The 24,965-nt window shown below is 51.5% G+C and overlaps 2 protein-coding genes across 7 annotated transcripts in view; one reads left to right on the forward strand and one right to left on the reverse strand.

Moving 5' to 3' along the window:
* LHX6 (LIM homeobox 6) lies at window positions 1-17,563 on the forward strand. Of its 6 annotated transcripts, XR_004244074.1 has the most exons (11): window positions 1-75; window positions 601-741; window positions 1,039-1,221; window positions 1,298-1,419; window positions 6,892-7,112; window positions 9,357-9,457; window positions 9,538-9,633; window positions 11,216-11,390; window positions 11,939-12,042; window positions 13,845-14,526; window positions 14,750-17,563. XR_004244074.1 is itself a non-coding variant. In XM_032130859.1 (10 exons), exons 1-10 carry the CDS (start codon window positions 1-3, stop codon window positions 13,863-13,865), a joined length of 1,239 nt encoding a protein of 412 aa, XP_031986750.1. In that variant the 3' UTR covers window positions 13,866-17,563. The 6 variants fall into 6 exon arrangements, 5 of the variants coding, with proteins under 5 accessions (XP_031986750.1, XP_031986752.1, XP_031986751.1 ...); XM_032130859.1 differs by having other exon boundaries at window positions 13,845-17,563; XM_032130861.1 differs by having other exon boundaries at window positions 34-75; window positions 676-741; window positions 13,845-17,563.
* Window positions 16,814-24,965, reverse strand: part of MORN5 (MORN repeat containing 5) — a 14,671-nt gene continuing 6,519 nt past the window's right edge. The window contains exons 5-6 of the mRNA XM_032130864.1: window positions 18,144-18,258; window positions 16,814-16,921 (exon numbers count right to left, since the gene is read on the reverse strand). Of these exons, the coding sequence (XP_031986755.1) occupies window positions 18,179-18,258 (80 nt within the window). The 3' untranslated portion in view covers window positions 16,814-16,921; window positions 18,144-18,178. The remainder of the gene's footprint in view (window positions 16,922-18,143; window positions 18,259-24,965) is intronic.

Below are 24,965 nucleotides of genomic sequence, written 5' to 3' on the forward strand. Positions count from 1 at the left end.
ATGCACCGGAGCCATGGGGGCGGGCAGCCCCGGGGCCCGGGCCGCCGCGCCCCGGCCGGCGCCCAGGCGGGCAAGGTGAGCGCTGCCGCCGCCGCCGCTGCCGTCGGGGCCGGGAGCGGGGCTGGAGCGGGGCCGGGCTCCCCGCGGCGGCCGGTACCGGGGCTAGGGCCGGGCCGGGGCCGGGGCCGCTCGCTGCCTCCGGCGCCAGAGGGGTGGATTTTTCCATCCCGGCGTTTTCTGGGGCGTTTTGTGCTCGGCAGAGGGAGAGGGGGAAGAATTTCGATTTTTAATTACTACCATTAAAAAAATCAAATTTGCAATTCTTTGGGTGGCCTGATGGATTCCCTGATTGACAGCCGGAATTGACACTCTGGTACCTCTTATCTCGGGCATTTACGGCAATTTCTAATTGCAGGTAGTTTGGGGGGTTTTTCAGCGCCTTGGCTCGCATGGGAACCGAGCGATTACTTCAAGAGGCCCGGGTTAAGTGCAGGCAGGGGGAGAATTCAATCCACATTCAAATTGCTTCATTAAAGAGACGCAGCTTTTGTTGCAAAGGATTTAAATGGCCACTAGAAAGTTCTTATTTATTGTTTTGAGGCGGTTTATATAGGGTGCCCCGCGCTCGCCCGGCGCATGGAGCCGCAGCCTCCCTCTCCCGCTCTCTCCATCAAGGTGATGCCGCCGGAGCCGCTGCCCAAGGGGAGCGCCCGCTGTCTCGACCCGCACTCCCGCGCCATGGTAAGCGGGGCCGGGGGTTGCGGGTTCACGCCGGGACCCGCCGGGCCGGGAACGCGGGGACGCACCGGGCCGGGGGTGCCGGGAGCTGTGGGGACCCGCCGGGATCCGCTGGGCCGGGGGCTGTGGGGACGCGTCGGACCGGGGATTACGGGGTCCCGCCAGGGATGTCGGGGATTTGTGCGGACCCGCCGGGCCGGGGATGCCGAGGACTGCGGGGAGCCGGCGGGAAGCTGCGCTTCGGTCCTGCGGGGAACGGCGGGGCCCCGGCTGACGGCCCCGCGGCGGCTCTGCCCGCAGTCGCAGCCCGACGGGGAGCCTCTGCCTGGCGCGCTGGAGAAGGAGGACGCCCGCTCAGCTCCCAGCACCCCTTCCACGCCGTCCGTCTGCTCCCCGCCGTCCTCCTCCTCCTCCACGCCGTCGGCCGGCAAAAACGTCTGCTCCAGCTGCGGGCTGGAGATCCTCGACCGGTACCTGCTGAAGGTGAGCGGGGCGGAGGGCGGCGGGGGCGGCGGGGGACGGCGGGTGGCCCCGGCTCTCAGCCCCTTCTCTGCCGCAGGTGAACAACCTTATCTGGCACGTCCGGTGCCTGGAGTGCTCCGTGTGCCGCACCTCGCTGCGCCAGCAGCACAGCTGCTACATCAAGAACAAGGAGATCTTCTGCAAGATGGACTACTTCAGGTAGGGACCGGGCCGGGGCCGCTCCGGGGGTCTCAGCCGTCTCCGGCTGCCGCGGGGTCGGGGCCGCTCCGGCGCTGCCGTGGGGAAGGTTTGGAAAAGCCACCGGGCTCCCTGGAGCAGCCGGGTGGGAGACGACCCTCGGGAAACGGGGAGAAAGGAAGGAAGGGAGTTTGGGGTGCAACTACACAACCGCTCGGAGAGATTCCTGCCCTCTGGCCGGTCTGTGCGGGCCGCCCCAAGCCCCTGCTCCTCCCGGCTCGGCGGCGACCGCGCCCGGCTCCGGGGGTGCGGCGCGGCGGGGATGGCCCCGCGGCGGGGAAACGGGGCTCGAACGGCCTCGTCCCGGCTCCTGCCGGAGGGCAAATACGTGCTGCCAGCCTGCGGTGCCCAGAGGCTTTCGGGGAACCCCTGTTCGCGCTGTGGGCCCGCAATGGCCGGAGCGTCCGCGGCGGGAGCGCGTTACAGAACGGAAACGAACGACGGGCAGCGGCTGCGGCCGGCCGGGGCTCGGCGGCGGCCCCGGGGCTCGGTCCGGACTCGCACACCCGGGCAGCCTGTCCCGCAGGGAGGATGTTCTGGCTTCGACAGTCTTTCTGTTCTAAACCTTAAACCACGAATTTTCCCCCGATTTGACTCGCACGAGGGGACCGAGTATTTTGAGCTCCTCTCTGGGGTTTAACTAAACATTGGAACCCCCTCTCCGACTTTCCCCATTCTACCAGGATGAGGGAATGCTGTTTGACCCGGGAGGAAGGGGAATGGCGGGCAGGAAATGGGAATGACCCCGGCGGGGCGCGGGGGGCTCGGAGCATCCTCCGGCCGCGGCAGAGCTCTGGGCTGCCCCGACGACAGCGGGCAGGGGAGCTCGGGGGAACATCTCAGAGATTCCTCCGGTGTTTTTTATTAAAGGGTCTGCGACTACCCGATTTTCCACAGCTCAGCCCCTGCCCCCGCCGGGCTCCGTGCGGTGCCGCCGGGAGTGCGGGGCTCACGGAGGCGGGTGCGGGGCTCAGAGAACCGGGTCAGTCCCGAGGCTGCGGTGCTCTGCGTCCTGCCCTGTGGTGGCTTTTGTTGTTGTTATTACTGTTATTATTATTGTTGTTATTATTTTCAAACTGCAATTTTCGGTAATTTCAGCGAAATTTTCCCCACTCAACACAGAAAGACACAAAGGGGTCCCGGGGCCTCGGTGCTGTTTTGGGGTACTTTGAGCGTTTTCATTCGTTTATCACCGTTCTGGTGCCGCTGATGTTTGGTTTGTTTTTAAGAACGGATCTTTCCAAAGGCGGTTTTAAAGTAGCGCTGGGACCTCGAAATGACCTTCGAGCAAATGTGGCAAATAATAGTGTTAAAACAAATCTGTTTCGCGATCCCCGGTCCGAGAAGCCCCGACCCCCTCCCCGCTGGGAGCAGTCGGGCTCTGCCCGCCGGTATCGGCGGGGCCAAGGGAAATAAAACGAAAATCGCGGAAGCCGCCGCAGGATGCTCCCGGTTCCTGCGGTGCCCGTTCGGGGGGCGCGGGGGCTCCCAGCCCGCGCTCCGCACTTGTCTTTTGCAAAAAAAATGGTGGGGGTTTGGAGAGATTTTTTATTTTATTTTGGTGAATCTTCGAGCGGCGGCAGCGACGGCAGCGGCGGCGCTCGGAGCCCGGCGGGCGCGGAGCTCCCTCGCTCCCTCCGGCCCCGCGGGGATCGCTGCGCCTCCCGGCCGAGTCCCTGGCCGGCCCCGGTGCGGTGGTCGGGGGTGGCAGGAGGGGGTCGCTCCCGCCGTCTCCCGTGGCAGAACCCGCCGGGCTGAGCCACCGCCGTCGGTGCCGGTGTGCGGCCGGGAGCCGCTCGCCAGGGCTGGGATCCCTCTGGCTGCCCCTGGCAAACTGGCCTCGTTGTCCGCTCTCTCGGCCCCCTCCTGCACCCGCCCAGCCCTGGGAGCATCCCGGCTGGCGTCTTGTTGACTCCAGTCAGTGGAACCCGGCGCGTGGCACAGGGTAAACCTGATCCTCGGGATGGATTTTTAAATTTTTATCTATTATTTGAGGCGCATTAAATGTGTGGGGTTTATTTAAAAGCAAAGCAGAAACCCCATCCTAACACGTGTGGTCCTTGGAGCAAGGCAGAGGGAAGGGGCAGTGGGATGCTCTGCACAGGTCACACGGATGCTCTGTGGCTGCAGTGCTGGTTCCTCCGACACCGGGGCTGTTGGGGGACGCTGAGGATGAAGGCTGTCAGGCACGGGGCTGTCATGTCCCAGCTCCACTGCCCACGGGGAGTGTGGTTAGGCCCTCTCTGTCCAAGTGTCCCTTCTCTGTCCCCATGAGGGGCTGTGTATGTGCTGGCACTGGTGTGAATCCATGGCCTCGTGCATTTTTGAGCAAATGCTGCTGTTTCCTGTGTCTTGTCAAATAATTACATTTGGCATCTAAGGCTCCAGCGTTTCAAGGAGAACCAAATTAAAATTGGAGCTCATTGAGCAGAACATTGTGTTCCCGGGCGATGCAAGGGCTGCTCACAGCCAAGCTCCCACGGCTCCGGTCGCCCGGAGGCCCAGCATGATCCTGGTGTGATTCCTGCTGTGCCCTGCTGTGACCTCGGTGGGCAGTCTGTAGGCATGTGACCTTGGGGTCACTGGCTGGGCTGTGGCTCAGGTGATCTTCACCCCTCACTCTTATGTCCCTCTGGGATGATGCTCCCTCTCAGGCATTGCTGTGGCTCAGTGTGAAATCCTCGCTGAGGCACCGCTGCTGTTCTGTGAGACTGGGGAGATGTCTGGGAGCTGCAGCTGACTCTGAGGGCTGTGTTAGGGGCTTCCTACAGAGTGGACCCAAGAGGGGACAGGAACGTTTGGAGCTGTGAGTGGCCCTGGGGCTGGGTGCCTCTTGCCCTGTCCCCACAGGCAGGGATGGACAGGAGGGCTGAAGGAGCTGTGGCACCGGGGTACGAGCGGCGTGGGAGAGACAGGAGGCACCAGGGCGTCCTCCCGCCTCTGCTGTTCCCGCAACCCAGATGATGCGGCCGCCCCTGGGGGAGGTGGGATGAGTCTTGTTGGGATGAGTCTCTCTGGGATGAGTCTTTCCTGGTAACATTGCAGTTAGTTTCCATCCCCAGAGTTAACCTTTGGGGAGAGCATTCACTCACAAACCATGCACGCAGGGCTCTGATAGCAGCTGGTGATGCTCCAGCTTGTGCCACTGTTCTGGGCTTGGATAAATTCTCTGGCTCTTTGTCTCTTGCTACAGTGTGGCCCTGTCCCCATCCCCATCCCTGTCCCTGCCAGGCAGGAGTCATGTGGAACCCCTCTCCTGGTGCTCTACTGCTCCGAGCAGATGGGGCTCTTCGGGCTCCCACTGCCCTGCAAGGACGGTGAGCTAAAGCCCGTGTTATGTTTGAGCTGTTATTTGCAGTGGTGATGGGTCAGGACAGGCTTTTCGCAGGCATTTCTCTCCCCATTCCTGTGTCCCTGGCAGTTGCGGTGCCACGGTAGTTGTCCCTGCAGTGACAGTCTCTGTTGGGTGACAGTGGGTGCTGTGCCCGGCCCCAGCGCTGTCTCCGCAGAGCGCGATGGCTGCAGCGGTGCCGCAGCCGGGAGTTGGCCGAGAGCCGCAGGCGCAGCATCAGTGGTTGCGGGTGCCGCAGGCTGTGCAGCCCCGTGCCCGCGGTGCTGCTGAGCCTCAGCCTCTCTCCAGGTTCTGCTCATGCTGTGGCTCTGCAGGGACAGAGACATCACCCCCTGCCTGTGCTGCTGCCATGGCCACACGAGTCCGTGCGCCTTCGGCAAGCCCTGCCCTGCTCCCTGGGCACCGTTGCCAATCTGGGGGTCCTGCCTGGTCCTCGGGAGATGCCTGGGTGTCTCCCCCAGATCCCAGCTGACGTGTGATGGGGATGTGTGACCTTTTCTGTGTGGTGCCTGGTGCCTCAGTTTCCCCCATCCCCGTGATGTGCTCCCCCCGCGGGCTGGGATTCGAGCGGGGAGCGGCGATCACCACGTGCCATTAGCTCCCTACGCCTGCCCCTCGCTTGATACTGTTCAGCAAGTATGACTGTTTACATAGCACATTGTTCAAAGTAATTCAATTTGCAGGAATGATCTTTATTTCTAAATAAAAAATTAATACAGTTCTTTTGTTTGTGCGTTTATATAAACGAGCTGGCACAAAGTCAGTTTACAATGTTCCCATCTGAAGTAAATTAGTGAAGTCTCTTAGCTAAGTCTCTGTATAATTTCAGCACAGAAATGTCCCTTTTTTTTTTCTTCTTTGGTCAGCTATGGTCAGGCTTAAAAATTTAGACCCTTATTTTCCTCCCAAATAGTTTTGCTGTTAGTAATCCCAGCACCGGACAGTCTTTCCACATCTTGCTGGGCCCACGGTGGGCAGCAGTTCTGTGGTGTGGGGTCAGGCATGGGCAGCACACTGGCTGTGATGGCCTGACCTGGGCTCTGTCTCTGTCTGTCTGCAGAGCCTGGGGCTGCTCTGGCCACTGAACTGAAGGGTTTGAGGTGCGGGGTCTCTCCTGTTGCTTGTTGTGGTTATTTCTTGTCGGTGTTTTGTGCCTGCACTGAGAAATGCTGGAGCTGCTGTGGTGAGGGGCTGGCTGGAGCCCTCGGGAGCTTGAGGCGGCAGTGGCAGTTCTGGGGCTGTGTGGGGAAGTGCAGTGACTGTGTTGGAGTCAGAACCACCTCTGGGGTGGCAGAAGAGATGCTCCCTTCTCTCCTGATGCTCTCGCTGCTGCTCATTGCATTTATTTTTTTAAGCAGTAATACTGAATGCAGAAATCAAACCAAGGCCAGGCCTGGCACCTCATGTCAGACACTGTCACCCCCTGCGAATCACCTGCCCTTGGCCATCAGCATCCTGATGGGAATGGGGTTTTTCACACAATCACCTGGTGAGGGGATCCTGGCTGTCTTGTTGCCTCTTCACTGCGATGAGCTACCTTCCATCATAGCTCATTCCAGCGCAGTCATCATCCTCTCACAGTGAGGAGACCTCCTCCATGGGGGAAAAGCAGATGTGTGTGCCTGTACGTGTGAGGAGAACACACATGGTTTGATTTATGGCAGCGGGAGAGAACCAGCTCTGACACAGTTTCCATCCGAGTCTCACACTGGCTGTTATCAAAATAAAAAACCCACGGGCTTGGAAGCTGATTCACGGCGCTGCGTCACCTCAGCGCCTCGGCCGCGTCTGGCGCCTCAGGGCTGCAGTGAGTTACACCCCACTCCTGCCCACGCTGCTGTCACGGGAAAAGCCACCGGTGGGGCAGCTCCACTTCCTCTCTCCACGAATGGGTGTTGTGGGTGTTGGGGTGGTCAGGGTGAGCAATGGGATCGACAGCAGTGCCTGCAACCCGGCATCGTGCTGCCTGCCCTCGCCCTGCCTGCCCTCCCCTGCCTGCCTTACCCTGCCTGCCCTCCCCTGCCTGCCCTCCCCTGCCTGCCTTCCCCTGCCTGCTCTCACCTGCCTCTTCTCCTCCGCAGCCGGTTCGGTACGAAGTGTGCCCGCTGTGGCAGGCAGATCTACGCCAGCGACTGGGTGCGGCGAGCGCGGGGCAATGCCTACCACCTCGCCTGCTTCGCCTGCTTCTCCTGCAAGCGACAGCTCTCCACCGGCGAGGAGTTCGGCCTGGTGGAGGAGAAGGTGCTGTGCCGGATCCACTACGACACCATGATAGAGAACCTCAAGCGAGCGGCAGAGAACGGTACGGAGCGCCGGCGGCCTCGGCCCGGGCAGGGTGTCACTGTCCCCCGCGCTGACCCTTAGCACAGGGTGTTGGGGTCGGTTCTATCATTGCCAAAAGTGGTGATGGGTGGCCCTGGGAGATGTTGAGCACAAGGCCCTGTGCTGGCAGGAGGGCTCATGGGGTGGCCAATGTGCTGGGAGCACCTGCGGCTCGTGGCAGACCTGTGTGCTAGGGGCAATGCCAGGGACAGTGCCTGGTCCTGCACTGCTCCACATGCAGTGCCTGAGGAAGCTGCTGGGATTTTGAGGCTGTGAGTCATACATGTAGAAGGCGGGATTGGCAATTTGACAAAACCTTCCCATCATTTTCCACCCACCCTGCCCATCCTGGGTTGTGCCACTCCCAGCTGGACAGCGCTGCACCATGGCCAGCCAGCCTCCACTGTCCCAATCGATTCAGTGACACTGAGGTCACGCAGCACTGCAGCTCCTGTCCCTTCCCCATCCTCCTGCACGGCAGTGCCCAGAGAGATGCTCAGAGGAACAAATTTGTGGGGTAAATCCAGAGTGGTACTCAGGGAGGCCGGGCAGTACCAGGGCCTGTCCTGTGGTAGAAAGTACTTCAGCACATGGTGGGCACAGGGAGTGACACGCCATGTCCCGGCCCATGCAGCATGTGGAAACCATTAACAACCTGACAGGAAAATAATATGTTTCTGTTTACTGTGTTTGAGTAAGAGGATGAAAACAGAGTGCCCAGTTGGGCTGGGAGGGTCCCAGCTCGGACGTGGCTCACGGCATGTTGGTCCATATGGTCAGCTGCTGCGGGGGCATGAGGGAGTGATGGGGAGCAAGGATGGAGGGGGAGAAGCCACGTGTCCTGTGGGAGCAGAATGGTGTGAGGACAGCAGGGTCTGGCACTGGGGACTCCTGCAGAGCTGTTGCCCCAGCTGAGGGCTGGGATGGTGGGTTTGCTGCTGCTGCTTGGAACAACCTGCTGGTGTGGGCTGAGCACCAGTGCTGGGCAGTGCTGGGGCACCTGGTGAGTGTCAGGTGTCACTACCTGTGTCCAGGAGGTTTTGAGAAGGGGGTGGGATCACTTTGGAGGGCTGTAGTTGCTGTGGAGTTGGAGGGCCGCACTCCCCCCTCCAGTAATTACCCAGCAATTTCTTCTGCACATGAGGTTTTATATACAAGAAAAATAAACAGATGTTGCTGAAGTCAGAGTCCCATTCATCATCCGAAAGAACAAGTCAAACTATATGAGAAAGTCCTTCAACTCAAGCCAAGACAATCACAGCCCGGTCCAGCTTGTGGAGCGATCGCCGGGCTGTGCAGGCGCATCCTGGGAGCGGGACGAGCGCCAGCCCTGCTCAGCCACCCTCCCTCAGCCACCCTCCCTCGCCCATTCCTCAGTGGTGCTTCACCTACACTGCCCAGAGCAGCCAGGGCTGCAGCAGGGCCCCAGTGAGGAGCGAGGGATCTGGACGCTGTCCCTGGAGGCTGCACAGCAGCGTGAGCACGGCTGGGCTTGCCTCGACACCGTGCTGGGCAAGGGGGAGGTCAGTGCCCCCCTGGAGGGTCCCCCTTGGTGTGGCTGCTGCTCAGAGCGTGGCCACCCCAAGGCCGTGGGGATGGTGCTGCTCCTGCTGCTGCTCTGGGATGCAGGAGGAAGAGGAGGTCAGGTGCTGGGACGATTTGGGGCTGGGGAAAGGAGCAAAGAGCCCACTGAAATGCTCTGAGCAAACGAAAGGACTGATGGAGGCTGTGCCCACGAGGGAAAACAGGGTCACAGGGAGCAGCAAGGGGCAGGAGTGATGGATGTTGGTGAGCCTGGAAGAGACGGGGTCCCTTCTGAGCTGCTCCCTGGAGGATGTGGCCAAGTGGTGACTGTGAGTCAAGGCCAGTGGGACATCAGTGCTTGCCCTCACACACTACCTTGACCCTTTTCCTGCTCCTGTCTCTCCTTATTCCCTGTGGCTTCCACCACTTGCTGCATTTTTCTTAATTCAACAGTAAAGCCCTGGGGAATGGTGGCTTCTCCTTCCCTGTGTGTGGAGGGGCTCAGCAGCCCAGGGCAGCTCCTGAGTGGCAGTGCTGGCTCCACTCTTCCTGCTCCCACTGCAGCAAGGGATGCTGTGGGTGTCCCACACTGTGATGCCACCAGGTGTGGTGTCCCCCAGATGAGCAGCTGCCGCACGCAGAGGGGGCAGAGGGGCAGGTGGGTTTCTGACCTGTGGCTCATAGGGCTTCTCTCCTGTAGGCAATGGGATCACGCTGGAAGGGGCCGTGCCCTCGGAGCAGGACAGCCAGCCGAAGCCAGCCAAGCGAGCCCGCACCTCCTTCACCGCCGAGCAGCTGCAGGTCGGGCAGGAGGGCCGGGGGGCTGGGAGGGGCTGTGGCTCCCCAGCCTCACCCTGAGCCCCTCTCTCCTCTCTCCACAGGTCATGCAGGCACAGTTTGCTCAGGACAACAACCCCGACGCACAAACGCTTCAGAAGCTGGCGGACATGACGGGGCTGAGCCGGAGGGTCATTCAGGTGAGGGCAGGGATGGGCAGGGCAGGGAGGGGGCACCTGAAGGCTGGCACCAGACAGGGCTCACAGCCCCGTGGCTCCTCACCCCTGGCCATGCAGCACCCAGCGGCTCCTCTGCTGCCACAGCGATGCCAGCACCATTCGATGCCAGCACCATTCTTTCTCTGTCTCGCTCGTGGGTTTTCTATTTGTTTTTCCCTCTTATGATGCAATGAATCAAAGCCCCAACAGCCCCAGCAATTTGCAATAAATCTCTGGGTGGGAAAGCTGCCGTTTGTACGGGGTCCTGGAGCGCTGTGCTCTGTCCCAGCCGCTGACACGGAGTGCGGGAGCTTCCCCGGCAGCCGGCCCTGCCACGAGCAGGCAAGGTTCACCAGCGTCAGGAAGCATTGGGATCGAGAAGTTTAAAGAAAAAAGGGTTTTGCAGCCCCAGGGGACACAGTGACAGGGAAGTCCCCGCACCTGAGCTGGGAGGGGAGGGCGAGTGGTGCAGCAGGGACAGAGAAATGTCCCCTCTGCAACTCCCAGCTCACAGACAGCCCAGCTTTACCTCTTGGTGACATTTCTACTCATCACTTTAATGTTCTGCTCACATACTTTCTGCATACAATAAAAACACGAGTGATTAAAATAAATTTCTTTAAGCTTTCATCCAAGACTGTTTCGCCAATGACACATTTAAATTTTGTGCGTGAAAATCTGGCTCGAGCCTCTGTTGTTGAGATTCTCCATTTAGCTAAAGATCAAGCAGGCTGCACACTGGGTGATTTTTTATGTGGATATTTTTTAAAGGCGCTTCGAACAGGAAACAATTTGTCAAATGCTTACGACTGTTTCCTTCTCTGTGGTCCAGTGTGCTCTGCCTTGGAGAGCTGATCTTCATTCAGTCCTGGAGAAGGTTTTTAGTCCCAGCTATCTTTCAAAAATTAGAGCATAAGAGCATAAGAAACAGATCACCTCTTTAGCATAAAACCCCACTTCCATGCATGTTTTAACTCTAGGATGTAATTCCTTAACTACTCCTTTAATTAAAAGCAGTGAGATTTGATCAGAGATCTCATACCTGCTGCTCACACAGACTATGGCTGTATCCCACCACAGTACCCTCCTTCCTCAGCTTTAATGTTCTGCTGATGGGGTTTTTGAATATGATAAACCACAAGTGATTGAAACAATATTGTTTGCATCATTCTTAAAGTCACAACTTATCCTAGTTTAAGCTCCTACTCGTTTTTGTCTGCTCTTGTTTCTCTCTTTGCCAGTGCTCAAGTGTCCCAACCGATCTCAGCTGTGCTTTTAGGCCAGGTGAGCTGGGGCTACAGATTAAAATTTAAATAAGACCTTGAAAGGTGCTGCCATCATTTGCAGGGAAGTTGTGCAGGGACAAAGCTTTGCACACACAACTTTCCTCTCGCTCTGCTGAGTGTAAAACAAACCTGTGGAAGCTGGTGAAGTGCAGATTTCTCTATTTTATTCAGTTTTCATAAACACTTCGAAGAGACCCCCATCCAAGGACCCTGGCGAAGGACCACACTCCAACCCAATCGTCTCTCAGCTGTCACAGCGTTCGCTGCTTTTGTTCCAGGTTTGGTTTCAAAACTGCAGAGCCCGCCATAAAAAACACACCCCGCAGCACACGGTGCCGCCCTCGGGAGCGCCCCCGTCCCGCATCCCCTCCTCGCTGTCCGACGACATTCACTACTCGCCCTTCAGCAGCCCGGAGCGGGCCCGGATGGTGACGCTGCACGGATACATCGAAAGTAAGAGGCGGTGGCGGGGCCGGGGCAGGGCGGGGGCAGCGCCCGGGAGAGGCGGTGGCAAAACCCTCCTTGTGCTAAGGGTGCAGGGCTGGTGCCCATGCTGCTCCTGCTCCTTGTGTCTGATTAACTTTGCCTTTGGGATTACCTCGCCCCCAGGAAAGTCAGTGCTTGGGTTTTACCTGACTGGTCCTTGGCCCTCTTGCGCTCTCTGTGTCATGGGGAAGAGGTGTGAGCGTGCCCCGTGGGGCTCGGTGGTCAGTGGTCTCCTTCCTGCTCAGAACAGCAGAGTTGCTTTCCCTGACAGTTCCCGGTGCCAGTGAATGATTTGTGAGTGAGGGGCAGCTTTGGTCATGCCTGGACAGAGGTTTGGCTCTGTGGCTCTTGTGAGGCTTCTCCCCTCCCTTGCCCATGAGGGCTCCTGCTGTGCCTCTGCCTGACCCGCCGGGCACCTCCTGCTCCCCGCGTGTCCCGGTGGAAGCCTGGCCGTGCCGGATGGAGGGCGTGTGTTGTTTGTAGTAACAGAGGCTGAAGCCTCTTCTCATCCACAGGTCAGGTACAGTGTGGACAAGTGCACTGTAGACTTCCCTACACTGCTCCACCAGTGCACCTCAAAGCAGACATGGAAGGACCACTATCTAATAGGGGTGAGAAGGTAAATGTAGTCCCTCTTCCAGGCTGCGGGGACTACCCTCCCCTGTAGCAGAGATCTGTGTGTAACATCATTGCCACCGCTGTCTCCTGTCAGCATCACTGCCTCTCCATGACCTCTGGCAGCTGCCACCCACCCATGTGTCTTTCCTTAGTTTTGGGGGCCCTTAGGTTGATGTACCCACTGTTGGTCAAAATGGCATCACTTTGTTTTTCACTGGACACCCCTCGTTGTTCTGACGTGCTGGGACTGTGCGCCTGCATCCCCGGAAGGCTCTCACACCCTCCTGCCTGAATCCTCCCTGGTTTCCCCTTCCCGTGTGCCCTGGGCTCTGTCCTGCTCCGTTCCTCAGGCACCTGCATGTGTTGTCAGTGTGAACAGCAACTGGCTGTCAACAACGGAGCAGGGGAGAGCTCCAGCATGCACTAACTTCCCAGTTTTCCACGAGTTAACAAAAAAGATTCATTTCTTGTGGATTGCAGTATTGCTTAAAAAAAAAAAACAAAAAAACAACAACTGGCTGTTACAATATCTGAAGTAGGAATGTTATTTCACAATGTCTGGCCGGGAGACAATACTGAATGTTGATATTTTTCTGTTCAGCACTTACAGTATCTGTTCTAACACACGGCTTATCGGGGGCAAGATTTCTCAAACATGCTTGGAAGATTTTATTTAGGACCCCAGTTTCAGTGGCTTCCTTTTCAGGGAACACTGAGCCTTTGGCAACTCTTAGTGGTTTTAGCTTTTGTCTTCACTGTTAGAGGTTCTCAGCACCTCTGAGAACACTGAGCCTTTGGCAACTCTCAGTGGTTTTAGCTTTTGTCTTCACTGTTAGAGGTTCTCAGCACCTCTCTTTTCAGATCTCTCTCTACTCAGTGCAGCAGCTTATTGAGCTATGTTTCAATGGGCATAAGCAGGGACCCAGCAAAGTTATTTTTTCAGTCTAAATTCTACCATTTTTTCATATCTGCCCAGCAAGCTGCAGAGTTTTCACAAAATATTATACAGTCCTGGTGCTGTTGTTAGAGAAGCTTCACTGCAGCAAGCAGCTCCTGATTTAAATGCAATTACTGCCTCACAGCTGTTGCAGAACAGGGTTCTCAGGACACGGAGCTTCCCCCCAACCAGCTCCTTTTCTAAACAATCACTTGCATGTTGAATTCCTTAAAACTGAAGTAGCTTTTTTTTCCCCCACATTCAAAAATTTTTAATAGCTGAGATAGCTGAGATCCTGGGAAAACTATTTAAATGCTGAGTGTGTGCTTCCCTCTGCGTGGGGAGCACCCCCCACCCTCGTCTCGGGGTGCCCAGTGCAGTGGCTGGTGAGAACTGAGCTCAGCGGCTGCTCCCCCTGCCCCTGCAGAGGAAGGGGCTGTACCTGCAGAGCAGCGATGTGCAGTGTTTTGGGGAGCCTGTGCTGATCAGTGAGTGAGTGAGGTGGACAGTCAGGGCTGCTGGTCGTGGTCTTTGTCTTCCTTGGTAGCTGCTGTATCACGGAACAGATGAGTGAAGTGCTGGTTTTGGTGTGCTGCCCGGTTTTGCTTGGTTTCACAGTGAAGGTGTGGTGCACCTCTGCCACAGTCCCGTTACCTCCCACCTGGGGAACTCAGTGTGGCCCCGGCGGCTCCTTCCCTGGGCAGGGCTGGCAGCTCCCGGGCAGACAGTGCTTCCAGAGAGGGATTTCCTACGAGGAAGTGGCTGCCACAGCAGAGCCCGTGTGTGTTCTGCTGCTCCCTGCAAGCACATCACCACCGCGAGGGCTCTGTCTCTGGAAGCCGCTGACGCTCCCGTTTTTCCCCCAGGTCATCCTCTTTCAGTACTGACTGCGCGGACTCTTCCTCACCTGTCCATGGCCCTACCAGCACCACTGCCCCTCAGCCGCTGACACAGCGCCCAGCCCACGGCAGCTGCCACCAGTCCCGCGGGAGAAGCTCAGATCCAGCACTCTCAGTTCTTTCCATTGACCAGCACCTCGCGTCCGCTCTGATTTCTCCAGCGACACTCTGTGTATGTGTGTGTTGAGTGCAGAGTTACATTTTACACTTGTTTCTTGTGGACTTGTAGAATGACCGTGAGTCTCTCCAAGGCAGTGCCAGACACAGTCAAAACTGGTGACTCTACTGTGCTTGCAAGTCTTGCTCCCAAACCCATGGGAATATGAACAACCCAGAACACGCTGAGTCTCAGGGGGGTCGATGATCACCTCTGAGCACAAAGGAAGGAGGAATTTATGTGGTTTGGCCTGATTCTCTTTTTGCACCAGTGAAGCAGTTCCTGGACATCCCTCCTTCTTTCCACTCGCACGTGTGAAATCTGAAATTGGCTTTTTGGCTCAGCAACTTGATACATAGACAGACCTTCCTGAAGGAAACTCGCAGGTAGCTGAGACTCCACTGAGTGGAAAACATGATGCCAGCTGGAAATAGGCAGTTTTTCTTCCTCCTCAAAGTGCTTTAGAATCACATGTCCTTTGATCACTCAAAGGTAAGTAAATCTTAGTGTTTTTCCCCCCGGTTTTATAGGAGGGGAAGCAGAGATGTCCAAAACTGAGAGGAACCATGAGGGTTGGTGGCAGAGCCAGGTTTAGCACCCTGAAGTTTTTGATTGCTGACTTGTTCTTAGAACACTGAATATCTCTCTCCTCTCACAGCCATCTGCCAAATCTTTTTTTTTTTAAAGTTTTTTACTCTTGTTCTTTATTAACAAGCTACTTTATTTCCTTGGAGTCATATTGGAACACAAATGGGTGATTTCAGAATGTACCTACAGAAAACTTTCAGACAATCCATACTCTGGGACTGGGAAACGCTCACTGGAAGGTGCCCATAAAGGTGTAGAAATGTTCTGCCCTGCTGTGGACTCGAGTTCAGTCAGTGGAAAGAGTTGGGTAGAAACTGGAGACCAGTTAAAAAGGTGAAAACCACAGTAAGGCCAGCGGGAACAGTCGCTAGCCAAGTGGACAGCAAGGGGATGGCATCTTCCTTTGGCAGCATTGCTCTGATTCCCTCTGCCCTCCTGTTCTCCCTTGCTGGGGTACGGCTGTCGGTCCTGCCAGGCCCTGGGATGAGGGTGCATCCCAGGAGAACTGCTGGGCTCACGGCAACAGCAAAGGAAGTGCTCAGCAGTCTGGCCCTAAGACAGGAAAAGGACTCTAAAATGATCCTTCATTGATGGTAATAACGAAAAGTAAACAAGTGACTTCTGCCAGCCGTTCTCAGTTTGCACCGAGCCAAGAGCAGGTCTGTAACAAAACCTCTCTCCACGCAAGCACATGGGCCTGTCCTGCTGTGAAGTGTCTGTGAGGCCACTCTTCCAAGAATGTGAAAGCCTACCCTGAGCCACAGCTAGTGAGGGATATGACTGAACCATGTCCGAGGAGCAGGAGATGGGAATCCATCTGTTACATAACTTGTTTTTAATTGGAACTGTGTTTTCCTCTCTGGGAGATCCTGGATCAACCCCGACATGGGCCGGGTGGGCAGCCATCGCTCTGCTCTGGCCAGCCCGTATTGCACACGTGGGGGGCCTTCTCCTGCCCGTGTCCCTGAACTCCGTGTGACACCAGCAGCCAGACACATGGCTCCAGCTAAACCACGAGGAGCGCTCCAGAAATGGCGGGAGGAGATGGGGACGTCTGCTGAGGTGGCCACCGAGATCTCTTGGTTTGAGAAGTAACTGAGTACAAGCACACATTGATATTGGTTGGAACAAATGCACACACACACACACACACACACACACACATTGTTCTGTGTGTGTGTACATATATTAAGAGAGTGATGGTACTACCTTGGACAGTTGGGCCAGTATCTGTCTAATTGCAGCCAGCAGCTCTATTCCCAATTTAAAATGACATTTGAAAGGAGAGAGGGGAATTAAGAGAGGGGAATTAAGTCCATAAAATCTTATTGTCACCTCCCGATGTGTGAGTGACCATTTCCAGAGTGTGACCGGTGACAAGGCGCTCCCGCACGCCTGACCTGGCTGGAGCCATCGCTGCAGAGGCGTCCCCTCAGGGAGGGGACAGTCACCAGTTGCTCCAGTTGCACCAGGTGCAGTCCTTTTTGTCCTTGTCCATAGCAATGAGGGAAAGATGGGTGTTCCCTTGGCTGGCTGTTGGTGACTGTTTGTCATCACAGGTTGAGGCGGTTGCTGTGTCCATGTGCCAGCCTTGAGATGCTCATGGGGGCCGGGGGGTCACTGGGGCCTGACTTTTTTCTCCATTTGTGCTTGCACATCCTAATGACCATTTAGTTGTGGAATTAGTGCCATAAAAGAATGGATAGTTTTTTCATTTAAGACTGAAGGAGAGACTTCAGGCTGTAACTTGCCCTGACATCCCACAGTCTCTGAGATTGCCACAACTGTTCTGTTGAGGGAGAAAAGGGTTTGATGTGTTTCTCTCTTCTGTCATGGCAATACAATGAAAGGGAAACTATGAAATATGTATCTGCTAAATACCAACTTGATCAGAAAAAACCCACTTGTGAAATGTCCTGGATGCCCAAGGGTTTGTAACTGATACCATGGCAGGGCCGGAGTGCAAGGCAGGGGCTGAGGGAATGTAGGTGTTTCTCTCCAGGGACGTGGGCTCACCACAGACTGTGCTCGGGGCACTTCCCCCCATAAGTAGCCAGGAGCAGCTTTGCTAATTCAGAAATCAGGCTCTGTTTATATTAAGCCCAAATTGTTTGCAAAAACTGGAAGCAATTCAGCTTGTGCAGTTTTAGAGCTAATTATGTGTATGGAAAATACTCAACTGTACCAAGAATGTAAGAAATCTTCTAATTTATTCAATACATTGTTTCACAACATATTTCACACTGACTGTTGCCACTGAACCAAACCTTATCTCAGGTCATTTGCATTCATCTCCTGTCTGTGGATTAAAAAAAAAATAAAATTAAAGTCATTCTCATTTTCTTAGTTTATTCAGTAATTGCCAGATGGGTTCTGGTGCAGCAATGCAGACTCCACGCACTAAACTTTTCCAGTTGCTATTTACAAACCCCTTTGCAGACAGAATCCACTGAAGACAGCCAGCGAAAGGCTCTTCACTCCAGTTTAACAAGGTAACTAACAGGGCTCAGCTCTGGAAGTGGGATGGTTTAAGGTTTTATCACCAGTGATTTTTTCTGGCTCATGCTGGTTAACCCAATGCCCGAGCTAAAGGTGCTTACACAACTCACTCATTGGGATGGGGAGTGGGAACCAATCCTGCACTACTATCAGTGATTTATCTGTAGGATGCCAACTAAACACCAGTTTTATTTCATCTGCCAATCATTTTGTTGTAGCATGTTGCAATTCTGCATGTCTTGGCTACAATGGTTAAAAAATTTTTTCTCTGAATGAGTGGACAGTCAAGACTAATATTTATTTTAAAAAAGTAAAACAAAATTGTAAGCACTTTTTGTAAAACCAATGTCTGTTTTGTTACATACTTTTAATGTTGTGCTTTGTAAATGTCTTATTTGTGTAATAAATAAAGTTAATGCAAGTAGAAGTGCTGGCACTTACATCCAGAAAATGATGTAATTCCATTTTATTTTATTTTTAAATACTTTCTGGCTTACTAATCAAGCAGCAACCCACCCAGTTTTCCCCTTTTATTATTTTGTTAAACTCTGGCTTCAGGAGAGTTCAACAAACGTTCGTAGTAAATGGATATAATTTCCTAGTTAGCAAACCAGTCATTAAAGAATACCTCTGGTGTACATTATTACAATGATCAATCAATATCAAAGTACTGAGCAAAAAGAGAGGAAAGGAATTCACCAGGACAGCTAACTAAAATCTGGGAAAATAATGTTGATTAAGATGGATTTGAATGACTTCAACACCGAATCTGAGGCACTCTTTTTAACAAATTGTTTTCAGGCTTAATAATGTTTATACATACTACACTGCACACCTCTCAGGAATATTATTGTGAGTACAGTCGGCTTTTTTGCCGTGGCTTTTGCTCAGCATGACTGATTAAATGATTATTTCCATTTTTGTTTGTGCTGACAAAGATGACAGAAAGATTATATTCCTGTCGAGGGAACGGGTGAGACAAATCCACGAGGACAAATTGCGCTTATTGTGAATCAGATTACCTGCTTTGCTGGAATATTGTCTAGGAAAAACTGTTTTATGGTTTCGGTTTGTGCTCAGTTGTTATATCCCAGGCTTTCCGGCAGGTCCGAAGGATCCATTCATGCTCATCATTGTCTGAAAGAGAGAGAAAGAGAATGTTAAATATCCCCATGTCAGATCTGCTCTTTGCATCCCTGGGGTCCAGCTCAAACAAGCCATTTTTCCTTTGAAAAATAAATCCATTTTTTAGCCATTGGCATTTCTTAGAACACATTTTTTTTGTTTGTTTAAAAGATCGTGTGCTGTTGTGTGGGAATTTGTCAAGGCAGGAGTTACTGGATCTGTGGCAAGGACTGATTATTCATCTGTTTGATAAGCATAGCTTGGGTGAACTACAAGATTTACATGTACAGATTTTATATTTTGTCTTTTTGGGCAAAATATGGAGGAGAAATGTTGAAACAATCAGAAATTAAGAGAGGCATTTTTTAAATACTCTGGCTGTGTTCCTTGTTGGTTTATGAAAAGTGAAGGTAAAGAAAAATTTCTAGTAAAATCCCAGGTTCTCGTCTTCCAGCTTTTCTTTCCATGCTGTTTTTGAGATGTATGTTGTGGCAGGTATTGATAAGCTGATGTAGTGGCTGAGAGATATTTTAGACCAACTCCTGAGTCCCTTGTTAGCATTCATGTCTGTCGTATTTATTCTGAGAGCATAATGACAGTGTGGAAAGAAAATAATAGCAAAGACAATGTAGGAAAAAAAAACTGACCAGCAAAGTTTGAATAGTAATTTTGTGCATGATTTACAAAAAAAATAGCTTGGTGGATGTTAAGTTGTGGCTTCTTAATTTCAGGGATTTAAATAGTCTTGTCTCCAAAAACTGTTCTGTAGCCTTTTCTTTTGTGTTTGTGTAGGAGAAAAGAGATCTGTGTAGTAAACCAGGAAAAACAAACTTCAAAAAGCCTTGGAAAAAAACATTGAAGTATTACTTAAAACAATACCTGTAATTTTTTAAATATAAATGAAATATATTCAAGCTGCTTCTTGTGTTTACCACTGTCTTAACAAATTCATATTAGCTGCTTGTGATGTGTGTAAAAATCTTAATTTTGAGGATTTGTGGCAGCCCTTGTTACGTAAAAGAACAGATGACTGGGAGGAGGACGGAGCTGAGGGGGTGTAACCCCGGTGCTGCGACCATCACGGTCCCATTTATTCACACTGCTGAGCACTCTGCTTAGGCAGGTCAGAAAAAACGGAGAAAGAAGCATGTTACTTCTTTAGGAGTCAAATTTTCATGGAGATCTTTTGATTGTGGAGTTGTACCTTTATGTTAAAGCGACAGAGGAGCATTTGAAATGCAAAAGACAGGAAGGTCCTGGGAATGAAGTGTTAAGCTCAGAAGTTCCCAGAGGGGTATGTGACAAATTCTGATGCACAAGTCCTCAAGCCTGGGGGTTAATCCCATTGACTGTGGTGGCTCGTGAATCAAGTCAGCTTTGTCTTTCCTTTTTTCTTTCATTGCTGGCTGAGTGAGTCGGGCACACACCCATAACGTGCTGCTCACATGCTCACACACAGCTCTGCTGGCATCCTGGTGAGGGCAGAAAGCATCCTGGTGAAAGGAGGAAAGCATCCTGGTGGAGGCAGGAAAGAATCCTGGTGGAGGCAGGAAAGCACGTGCCAAGGTGCTTGCTTTAATGACTGCAAAATGTTCATAATTTGGATAGAATAGTTAAATTCAGCTCTTTCTGTGTTTCACTGGTCTCTTTTTTATTCCTTATAGATTCATAGATCCATTACAACATAGCCCGTTAATGGCACATTTCTAATATGGGTATAAAGTAGGAGAAAATAGATGCTGAAAAAATATGCTAAAAGGGAAATTAAAAACATGAGCACTGAGTCTTGCTTAAAGACCACGCAATCCTCACGGGCAGATTCCACTGAGGGCTGCAACAGGAATGCAAATGTGGTCCTTAAGCTTTCTTAAAAACAACATCCAAGCCATGATCAATGTGCTGGCTTTTGTTCTATGCTCTAGGTGTTGCAGATGTGAGCCTGTGACAGATGTTGTCCAGTCTGTGTGGCTCTGTGGCTTTAGCTGGAATTGCCTTAACCAAAAAAAGTAGTTTATCTGAGCTTGTAATAACTGCATGAAAAGGAAACTTTTGTCTATTTGTGTCATGGTGAAGGAATAAGAAAACTTAGAGATGCTGTGTATCACCACGTTTGGCTGGTAGCTGGGCACACCTGGCTCACCTGAGCACTAGAAATAACCAGCCTGAGTCTGTCTGAGCCTTTGACAGCACTCACTCAGCTGAGTATCAAGGGTGTAAGCACAAAGAAAGGCAGATGTAACTTGGCTTCACAGGTTTCCAACATACCCTTGGTTTGCCCAGATTGTTTCCTTCTGCATTCTGGGATTTCCTGGTCTCCTAGGAAAGCACCCAGGACAAGTCACTCCACGGATCTTAGCCCTGCCAGACTGATTCCAAAATGTCTTGCTTCATGCAGTGATCTGAGCCCGTGCAAATTAAATACGTGTCCATAAGCCCTGCTTAACCTGCACATACTTTAACCAGATGTAAAAACTGAACGAGCAATGTGAATTTCAGCTTCATGTATGAAAAGGAAAAATAGATGTAATGACTCAACATAAAGTAGATCCCTAGAACTGCCATCCAACCCAGTGTGATGTACAACTGGTCCGTGGTCCAGGTAACGGGAAATGAAAGAATTGATCCAGGATAGGAAGAAGAACCACAGCCCAGAGATGAGAATGGCTCCAGGGCTGGCTATGGGAGAGGAGGCAGGGAAATATTAGAATGTAAAGAGTTAAGCTATGGTAAAACATACTTTTGCTACACTAAAGAAGACTGGTTGATAATTACTGTAGTTTTAGGGCTATTTGAATCAGTGCAGCTGCAACCTCTTCAGTAGTAACCCCTGAAACAAGACAAACTGGGTTTATTGTACTGAACAAGTCTTAAAGCTCCTCCCTGATTGTTAGTAATTGGCAGCAATGGACTTAACAGCCTCTTGACTACCCTTTTTACACTCTACCTGACTGTGCAGCTAACAATTTAAATCACAGATGCCGATCCTTCTTTGTGGCAGCTGCTTGTTAACTACACGTTCCTCTTTTTCTGTCACTGGCTGCTTCCATAACCCTGCAACACCAGGGTTAGATTGGAGAATCACATTTCATCAATATTTAAAATGGAATTAAACCTTGAAGTTTGATTAATGCTACCAGATAGTGAGTTGTAATTACTATTTTGCAAATTGCAATTGTTTGAATATGTTAATATGATTGTCTAAGCACATCTTCACCTTCAGAAGTAATTTTCCTTTTAAAAAAGATTTGAAAAAAATACAAACTCTTAAATCAGTGCTAAATTATCACCCTGTGCACAATTAGGTGGAATGGGGCTCTTGGTGTGGTGTGCTGAATTTTGTGTCAGCATATTCATCTTTAAAAGTTTATCCATTTTTTTAGATTTTCCTCAGTAGAATAAATAGTGATGGAACAGACTTTGCTGAAAGAGGACTAACCATGCTGGTATTCGAAGGTAAAGGAAAAAAGCTTTGTCTGAGCATTTCACTGCAATCTGGTGTATTCCTGTGCAGTTAGTAAATGTTACCCAGTTATTTCTTCCCAAGTCAGTGAAATATAATCATTATTATCATGACATATTATTGGAATCTTGAAACTGAGACAGCAAAATATTGTAATGGATGAGCTCTTGAATTATTTCCTTGTGTCTCAATCAAAAATGAGATCAGATTCTAGCACCCACTAAATATATCTTGAATACCGTGGGTGAGATCCTCAGCCAGCCCACACTGGGACAGCTTCTCTGTTATTTTTTGTGATTAATTCAGGCTGTTTTCATTCAGCAGGCAGAGGCACACGGAGCCAACCCCGGCAGGCACCTGCACGACTGGCCCCCAGAAACAGCATCTGCCCACAATAGGTGATTAACCAGGGGTGCAAGTGCTCCTGATCTCCTGTTGGACACTGTCCACACAGCCAACAGGTCAGTCTGGAGGGTCTCTTTAGGTAAATAAGACCCAGCTAAAGCTGTTGGTTGTAATGTGTTCCTGTAAGTAGCCCATCTCAAAACTGGTTCTTCTCACCAAATATTGCTTGGCAAGTCTCTGCCTTGTTTTGGGGGGCTTTAGGGGAAGTTCCAAATGTCAGCAGTCACACAGGTGTTGCAACTGCTGTTAGGTGTATTCCACAGTGAGCTCAAACTGCAGCCCACTTAAATCAGTGGATTTCTGCTCTCTGCAAAATGAAACCACTTGCCTCCTTTCCAATGTTCAGGCTAAAAGCAGTGGCAGAAGAGATTTCCCCAAATACCACGCTCCAGATTTATCTCTCATCTGGGATTAGAAACAGCTGAAAATTCAGGGTGGCCTTGCTTCAGGGTGCTTTCAAGGGATGACATGAAAACACACTGTAATTTAGGTGCGTTTAATCTTCCTATATTAAATGCATATTGCAAAGTTTAGAATTATTTGCTTCTAACTATCGTGTTTCTGGGTTGCTTATGGAAACCTCAGCTGTGAGAGACTTCTGAGGACTCTGCATGCTTAGGTGCCTGCCATGGCACAGAGCTGAGACTGTCAGCACAGGCACTATTGTCATGGAGGCTTCTCTTAACTATTGCTTTCCCAGGAAACCACCGAGAAGTTGTGTTGAAATCAGAATACTCAGTGGCTTAAACAGGGTAAAACCTACATTGCTCACCTTTAAAACCTTGTCTGAGCATACCAGGTCTTTGTAGCTGTATGTGTTCCTGGTGTCTTAGATGCTGTCTCTACGCTGGAGGCCTGGTGCACTCTGAAATTCAGATCCGTGGCTCCCTCCCCTGCCCAAGAGCAAGGTGGGACCAGATGTGAGTGGGTGTCATCCCTTTGTGTGCTCTGTTAGAGCCCGTGTGAGCGACGAGGGGAGTCAGTCGGTGTCCCTGGGATGTGCCCTCACCAGGCCAGGGAGCGCTCAGAGCCCTGGCACGGCCGGAGGCCCAGCCCTGCTCAGCTTTCCGTGCCCATGCTTTGGAAGGGTGTGTTTACAACACACCATCCTTGAGCAGCAGCTGGGCTTCCTCTCTGTTTGCAGAGGGCCAAGCACATGCAGCCCATTGTAAACAACAATATCACTGAATTCTTTCACATCCCTGACTCCTCCCAGCACCCGCAGCGCAGTTTATCGCAGTTTATCGTGTTCTCCCACTGCACAATCACAGTGACATGTGATAGCATCTCAGCCATGGGTTCTGCCTGGCACACCCCTTCCATTTCCACTGCTCCCTCCGGGTCCCTACCACCCCTTTCCTTACTGCACCTGACCCCACCAACGTCAAGGCTGGCAAGAAAACAGAAAATGTGTTCTCAATTAACCTTTGCTTCCACCCACAAATTCTCACCCTTCCACTCTCTTTTAATTACTGTCATTCCAAAATGGCCCCCAAATGAACTTTCCATCTCTTGTAAAACTTGTTTTCACATGAACTGTATATTGAATGTAAGTGCCTATAGGACTCGTGTGTAACCTATTTAATGGATTCACAATAGGATGGTTAGCACCCAAACAAAGGTGTTATTCTTGGCATGCCACTCTTTGGAACTGAAACTTCCACAGTTTTCAAAAAGACCAGGAAACCAGAAGGAACAATATATCTGCAAAAGCTATAGCTACTGAAATTACCATAGTAACTTACATCATGATGCAAATATTAATATTATCATTGCTGGCTTTAGTCTGGAATATAAATTATCTCGGTTCGTAATCTATTTTGCTGAATGGAGGACGTTTTAGATTAAAACATATAATCCAAATTTAATCTAAAAATATTCTTGGTTGCTCAGATGAGAAGTCTCTAAGTATCTCTGTCTGTCACCTGAGCAGACTTTGACACTGTGTGTCAAAGACATATGTATGAATATTGCAATGGCATCCAAAATGTGCCTGATCTTAACACATTTCTATATAAAAAGATATGAAAAGAGCATATGACGCGTAGGAAAATTGGTCCAACATTTTAAGAAGTGTTTAGGGTAAAGTAAGAAAAAAAAAAAAGAAGGGTAAGAAAACACCCCCAACTTCTCATAGGAGTCTGGGATCTTCATTTTAAACGAAGCAGACTCAATTTCCCTCTGCCACCTTCACTGCTCAGCCATTTGCCTTGCCCACTCAGCAGTCCCAGTGTGATCTTGCCAGGGTTCTGCCTCTCCTCCTGCTGAGATTTGGCTCCTCAACTAATTTATCTGTTAAGCATTGGGTATTTAGATCCAGAGCTCTGACATCAGAACAAAAGCTATCTAACTAAAAAATAGGAAGAGGTAGATAAGTGGCACTTGGAGATCCAGATCAAAGAGTTATAATACAATTTCTGACCTGCTTCTGGATGTAATACTTTTCACAGCTTCTGACTACCACAGAGTCTGGAAAGCAAGTACCAGAATACTGGAATTGTATGAATGTGGCTAAAAACCTATATCCTGGGACTAGATGCAAGGGAAAAAAGTATGTGGGAGATGGAGGAGACAAGACCAGGAGGTGAATTTGTAGGTAGCTCTGTAGAGCCTTGTGGGCAAAGAGAAGAAGCTGAGTGCCAAGGCAGAGAGAGAAAATATTTTTTGCAGTGGTGTTTTGGAGGAACATGAATCAAAGATGCCAGAAAGAGGAATTAGCAGTAAAAAGGACAAGCACTCCAGCTGTAGCAAGAAAAGCAAAGGGCTACTCACATTCGTATGCTCTACTTGTGTAAACGGAGAGCAGTGTTGGCTCTCTGCTTTACAACCCTGCTTTCAGAAATAAGTTTGTCAG

This window comes from Corvus moneduloides, chromosome 21 (genome assembly GCF_009650955.1).
Source record: "Corvus moneduloides isolate bCorMon1 chromosome 21, bCorMon1.pri, whole genome shotgun sequence".
NCBI lineage: Eukaryota > Metazoa > Chordata > Aves > Passeriformes > Corvidae > Corvus > Corvus moneduloides.

Excerpts from the sequence above, each read along its gene's own strand:
- LHX6 (XM_032130859.1), top strand. The coding sequence starts at position 1 with ATGCACCGGAGCCATGGGGGCGGGCAGCCCCGGGGCCCGGGCCGCCGC. Across the intron at positions 742-1,038 it reads ACCCGCACTCCCGCGCCATG|TCGCAGCCCGACGGGGAGCC; the intron begins GTAAGCGGGGCC and ends CTCTGCCCGCAG. Across the intron at positions 11,391-11,938 it reads GCTGCACGGATACATCGAAA|GTCAGGTACAGTGTGGACAA; the intron begins GTAAGAGGCGGT and ends TCTCATCCACAG.